The sequence below is a fragment of the Jaculus jaculus genome, chromosome 6, assembly GCF_020740685.1.
Source record: "Jaculus jaculus isolate mJacJac1 chromosome 6, mJacJac1.mat.Y.cur, whole genome shotgun sequence".
In the NCBI taxonomy this organism is placed as follows: domain Eukaryota; kingdom Metazoa; phylum Chordata; class Mammalia; order Rodentia; family Dipodidae; genus Jaculus; species Jaculus jaculus.
In genome coordinates, this window is record NC_059107.1 from 41,923,866 (window position 1) to 41,930,870 (window position 7,005).

At 39.1% G+C, this 7,005-nt stretch overlaps 1 gene segment (V, D, J or C); it reads left to right on the plus strand.

The window, feature by feature from the left end:
• Nucleotides 1-1,456: 1,456 nt before the first annotated feature.
• Nucleotides 1,457-2,008, plus strand: LOC101604242. The segment is given in 2 exon segments: nt 1,457-1,511; nt 1,620-2,008. Coding segments are annotated over 2 exon segments (444 nt in total).
• The last annotated feature ends 4,997 nt before the right edge of the window (nt 2,009-7,005 follow it).

A 7,005-nucleotide genomic window follows, 5' to 3' on the forward strand; every position in this document is an offset into this window, starting at 1 on the left:
CTGGATGGGGATGGTTTATGAGTAGCAAAAGGTGCTTGCTCAGAAAGCAAGCAGTTCCAGACTCAATTTCCCCCTACCAAACATAAAGCCAGACATAGTGTAGAATATACAACTATAGTTTATTTGTAGAGACAAGAGTCCCTTCCTTGTGCATCAATACTCTCCTTCAATTTTGCTGTTCCAAATAAATAAGTAAAAGTATTTACAAAATATAGTGTGCAGAGCCATTGAGGAAAACAACTTCAATAATTGTCTTCCACATGCTTATATCCAGATATGCATGGATTACATACACTCAGGCATAGCCACGCATGCTCATGCACAAAAAGTGGAATTTATAGCATATGGACTTATATTGAGTAGCAGAACTATTTTTCAATTATATCCACTATCACTAGTCAACACTATTCTAAAAACCTGCAGAAAATAGCAAGCGGCAGAGAAGTAGCTAAATCTGGGAGAGCTTAAATTTAGTCAAAATTGTAATTTATTCAGTCCCTGAGCAAGAAAGAACCCTCTTTTTTCTGATTCAGATGGAAATGAGTGATACTGGAGGAGACATTGTGTTAATTGAAAATCTATTGTGCATTACCTTACAATGTACAGTAATTACCTTGCAAAGGCTCCTAAACTATACTAGTAAATTAAATTAAAATACTGCTGAAAATATATTTTCTTTTTTGTACTTTATGCATTTATTTGCAAGGAGAGAGAGAGGATGAATGTGTGTGGGGGTTTGTGAGAGAGAGAAAGAGAAAGAGAGAGAAAGAGAGAGAGAGAGAGGATGAATGAATCTGCAGGAGCCTCCTGCCACTACAAACAAATTCCAGATGCATGTATCAATGGGAAACAAACCTGGGCAGACAAACATTGTAAGCAGCCCTTTTGATCACTGAGCTATTTCCCTAGCCCTCTTCCCCCCAGTAAAATGTATTTTCTACTGAAAGAAATGCAAACTTACCAACTCAAAATACTCTGAAGAAAGAACACAGTTATTTCTCTTCCAGTTAGAATTATTGGTGTGTGTACAAAAGAAACATTTACTAGTTCCATGTTGTATTATTCCCTCCCAACAATATATTCTCTTATATATTATTATATTAATTATATCAATTTATTATTATATATTACTTCATTATAAGTATAAAATATTTTGCTCAAAATAGTATTTATGCCTATCAGATAATCCAAAACAGCTTGCAAAATTCTTATATTATAAAATGGCCTTAAGGATGAAAAAAATTCTCTGGAGATGAATATGTGCTGACCCAGTCTGGCCTGAGACACCAGGGGACACTGGGCCTCCACTGAGCTACTGAGATGAGCCAGCCCTGCATCTACACCCATCCCTGCCCAGCTCCTGCTGATTTGCATATGTCCAGGGTACAGCCCACTGTCCTGGGATTTCTTAATAGGCTGCTCACATCCTGTGAAACAACCCCCGTCAGGACTCAGCATGGACATGAGGGGCTGCACACTGCTCTTGGGGATTCTGGTGCTGTGGCCAGCAGGTAAGCAATTTGACTATTCCATTGTGGTTAGTATTGCTTTGATCTGTAGTGAGGTCCTCTTTTCTTCATCATGCTTAATTATGTACTTATCTATGTCTCATATCCTAGGCTCCAGATGTGACATCCAGATGACACAGACTCCATCCTTCCTGTCTGCATCTCTGGGAGACAGAGTCACCATTACCTGCAGGTCCAGTAAGGGTATTAGCAATTACTTAAACTGGTACCAGCAGAAACCAGGGGAAAGTCCCAAACTCCTGATCTACTATGCATCCAGCTTACACACTGGGGTCCCATCCAGATTCAGTGGCAGTGGATCTGGGGCACAGTATTCTCTCACCATCAGCAACCTGGAGTCTGAAGATGCTGCAATTTATTACTGTCAGCAGTACTATGAGGACCCTACCCACAGTGATACAAGTCATTACATAAAGCTCTGGGAAAGAAGAAGTGTGAGGCTGGGCTGCCCTGCCTCTCTTGGTGATTTGTCCTATTGAAACAGTTTCTCATACGCATCCTAATGTGGAGTAACCAAACTAGAATGTATTTGTTTTGTAGAAGAGGCCAAAGAGGGAATTTTGCTATTTTCTTTTTCTGTCTCTCAATCAGCTGCCATTCTCTCTCTCTCTCTCTCTCTCTCTCTCTCTCTCTCTCTCTCTCTCTCTCTCTCTCTCTCTCCATCCCAAGAATTACAAATAACAATGTTTTTCTGTTTTAAAAGAGAATAGCATTATTACATCTGAGTTGTTACAATACTAATTGCAATTTATAGAGTAAAGTACAAACTACTCCAGATATTGAAAGCATATATTTGTTTCAATATCCAAAATTGATTTCCAAGCTATGAAATTTAAAGGATAGAATATGCTATTGAAAGACATTAGAAGGAAATTTTTCATGATTATTTACAAGTCAAACATGCCAGAGATAGTGAAAGATGACTAACTGTAGATTCTCTGAAGCATGGAAATCTCGTTGGTGTGTGTTTATATTCTCAGCAATTTATATAAGGCTCCCACACTTCCCTTCTGCCCACGTGTATGTTTTTCAAACATCAGTGAATATTAGTTTATCACCATATGGCTTCTTGTCTCATAGGAAGGTACTTTACACAGAACCAGTCTAAGGATTCATACAAACGATACAGTTTATGACTGGCATACTTCCCCAAATGATTGTGGCAGTGATGGGAATCTGGTCTCCATCCCCCACTGGACTAGGGCTATAGTTGTTCTACTCATGCCCATGTTTAAGTGTGTGCTAGAAAACTGATTTCAGGCATTCTTGGATCATTCTTTCACTTTTTTTTTTTTTTTTTCCTGAGCCATCTTCTCAGTTCTTAAGTACTATAGTTTCATAACAAAGAAGTCAGTATATCTACATCCACATTTCTTGATCCAGGATTTTCTTTCAAATATTATCCATGGAATTTCTATAGAAATTCTAAATTCTTATTGTCAGCCACAAACATTCATTCATACCACTTACAGGTATATAACCCATGAATAAGACTACCCCACACAAAGTAAAATTAACAGCCAGAAGCTTCTGTGAAAGGACTGGGTTTCTTTGAGACCCTTCCCCATCCATGCCAGATGTTGACAGAAAACAGCAGCTGCAGTGACTTCATGAGTATAAAAGGCCATGTCCTGTCCAGAAGAGAATTGATAGCAACCCTCACAATTTCCTTCTCTTGCGTTTTGCGGTATACACTAAATTGATGTTACCTGGGTCTTGGAAACCCTAATTTAACTTTGTGGGTCACATAGAGAAAGACAGAGACACAAAGACAACAAAAATGTATTTAAGTAGGTGTTGCAGTCAGGTTGGCATTGCTGGTAGGAAAACCTCAACCAAGAGCAGCTTGTGAGGAAAAATAAAGGGTTTATTTTGGCTTAAAGACTTAAGGGGAAGCTCCATGAGGGCAGGGGGAAGTGATGTCATGAGCAGAGGGTGGACATCACCTCCTGGGAAATATCAGATGGACAACAGCAACAGGAGAGTGTGTCAAACTGGTAAGTAGAAGCTGGTCAAAGCCCTCACAAGCCTGTTCCCAATAATATACTGCCTCCAGGAGACTTGCATTCCAAAATTGCCATCAGTTGGGAACCTAGCAGGCAGAACACTTAAGATCATGGATGGCACCTGAATCAAACCACAACATTCAGCCCCTGGTCCCCATAAGCTGAACCATCCATAATATAAAATGCAGTGCATTCATCCAACTTTAAACTCCCCGTATTTTTTTAAAATCCCAATGATGTTCAAACATCCCAATAGTCCAAACTCTTTTAACTGAGCCATAATACAATAATAATCATTATTATTATAATGGCACAGAATAAATGTTCACATTGCAAAAGATGACATTGAGCAAAACAAAGAAATATTCAAGCAATACAAGATTTAAACTAGCCAAATATCAAACTCTATACCTCCAAGTCCAACAATGTTAGTCAGTGACAAGACTCCAAGTTAATTCTAACTTGTGACATTTCTCTGTCATCCCAATTCAAGCCCTCCAGCTAGGCTCTCACAGTCTTGGAAAACTTCATTCAGTGCTGGCAACTCCCTTGATCGTCATCACAGTCCTGGTATCTCCACTGCATCTCTGCTATAATGCATGGTTCATCCTCATGGCTTCCATGAGTTAGTCCAACAATCGTCCTTGGTAATGCCCATGGCCATTTCCAAAATACAAAACCGTGTTGCAAGTTCAATGAAATTATCTTTCTTGCATTTGTTATACTACATAATATCAGATTGTGTGGCAATTTATTAATCCAGGAGGGGATGAAGCTGACTTTGAAGAATAGAACATTCCTTTGCATTCAGGCCCCTCCTAAAGACTTTGTATTATTCGTATTGTTCCAATGAAGGTAAACTGGCCAAAAATCAATGTTTTGTTTTGTTTTGTTTTTCTTGGTTTTTCGAGGTAGGATCTCACTCTGGTCCAGGCTGACCTGGAATTAACTCTGTCATCTCAGGGTGGCCTTGAAGTCATGGCAATCATCCTACCTCTGCCTCCTGAGTGCTGGGATTAAAGGTGTGTGCCACCACGCCCGGCTAAAATTAATGGTTTTTATCTCTCTGTTGCAGCTGAACAGGCAGCAGATTGGGCCCAAATATTTCATTTTCTCTATATCATGTTCCTCTGCTCACACCAGTCCATTTCTAAGAAAAGCAGCCCTGTACAAGTTCTCAGGACACAAGCATAACAGCAAGCCTCTCACATAAACGGCTTCTAGCCCAATTTAGGCAAAGTCTTTCTCACCCTCACCAACCAAACATCCCAGTCTATTGTTCTTACTGCTTTTAACTCTTCCAACTCTGACCAAAATAATCTGTCAAGCTGTAATTATAAACCTGCAAGTCATCTCTAAGGCCAACATTTAAAATTCTTCCATATTTCTCTCAAAAATTCAGCTCCAAGAGGCCAAATGCCACACAGTCAGGTTTCTAGCATTTAATGAACCCACTTCCTGGTACCAGTTTTACAGCTGCAGTTATGATTGTATTGGTGGCAGAAAATTTATGAACAAGTGCAGTTTGTGAGGAAAGAAAGAGTTTATTTTGGTTTTCAGCCTTGAAGGAAAGCTCCATGATGTCAGGGAAAAACAATGGCATGTCCAGAGGGTGGACATCACCTCCTTAGGCAACATCATATGGATAAGAGCAACAGCAGAGTATGTCAAACACTGGCAGGAAAAAGCTGGCTACAACTCCCATAAGCCCACCCTCAACAATACACTGCATTCAGGAGACTAATTCCCAAATTGCCATCAGCAAGAACCCCAAATTCAGAACGCCAAAGTTTATTGGGGAGACCTGAATCAAACCACCATAGTAGGAAACTAGACATAAAGGAGAAATGGTTTAGTGGGAGTTGGAAATACTTCAGCAAGGCAGTAGGGTGAAGTATGTGATCTATAGGAAATTGTCAAAAATAAAATGAAAATAAAAATTTAAAAATATGTCACAAAAGAAAAAGAAGGGCTGGAGAGTTGACTTAGTGGTTAAGCACTTGCCTGTGAAGCATAAGATCCCTTGTTTGAGGCTCGATTCCCCAGGACCCATGTTAGCCAGATGCACAAGGGACTGCATGCATCTGGTTCGTTTGCAGTGGCTGGAAGCCCTAGCACACCCGTTCTCTCCCTCTCTTCCTCTCTCTCTCTCTCTCTCTCTTGCTCTCCCTCCCTCTCTCTCTCTCTCTCTCTTTCTCTCTTTCTCCCGATCTGCCTCTTTCTTTTTGTCTGTTGCTCTCAAGTAAATAAATAAAAAGAAAAAGAAAAGAAAAGAAAAGAATAAACTACCCTCACAACTATTAAAAATTCCTGGCAGTTGGAGGGATTGCTTAGTGGTTAAGATATTTGTCTGAAAAACCAAAGGACCCAGGTTTGATTCCCAAAGACCCATGATAGTCAGATGCACCATGGGGAGCACACATCTGGAGTCTCTTTGCAGTGCCTGGAGGCTCTGGCACACCTATTCTCTCTCTCTCCCTCTTTGTCAAATAAATTAAAAAAAAATATTTTTTTAAAAATTCCTTTGGATATTTTAATTGGATACATAGAGTTTATATGTAAAATTATAGAAAATTAAAATCTTGACTGTGTTACAGACTATGAATATAAAAATAATGTCAAATTACTTGCATATTCTATAATCTACAATGCAAATATCTATATTCACAAAGCATAGAGAGTTTACTGTAATGGTTTATTTATAATTAGGTGTTTTAAAAATTTGTATACATATTTTACTAGCAAATAAAGACATTTTATTTCTAAATTTTAAGTCTTTTATTCTTTGCCATGCATTATTGCATTTGGTGCAGCTCTGTTGTAAGTTTGAAAATGCCTTGACCATTATTTTTTTATAATTTGAGGGAAAAAATCTCAATATTTTATCACCCATTCTTATGGTTTCCATAGTTTCAAAATGCTTTATAACAATAAGGCATTTTCCCATTATGCTGACTTTATGAGATTTTTATAAGGAATAACGGTTGACCTCTTTATAAATGACATCATGAAGATAATTGTGTAGCTTCTCTGCTTAACTCCATCAGAAGGATTAATATCTATGTTATGAATTGTTAAAGTAGACTTTGACTTCTTAAGTACAATCAATTCAATTTCAATGAATACAAAAAATTACTCACTTTATAAAGCATTTTTCTAATAGACATTCTTACTATTGTCCAGCACTTGTTGTGCAAGCATGAGTACCTGAATTTTGATCACAAGAACCCACATAAAAGTGGATGCTGGGCTGGAGAGATGGCTTAGCGGTTAAGCGCTCGCCTGTGAAGCCTAAGGACCCCGGTTCGAGGCTCGGTTCCCCAGGTCCCACGTTAGCCAGAATCACAAGGGGGCGCACGCGTCTGGCGTTCGTTTGCAGAGGCTGGAAGCCCTGGCGCGCCCATTCTCTCTCTCTCCCTCTATCTGTCTTTCTCTCTGTGTCTGTCGCTCTCAAATAAATAAATAAAATT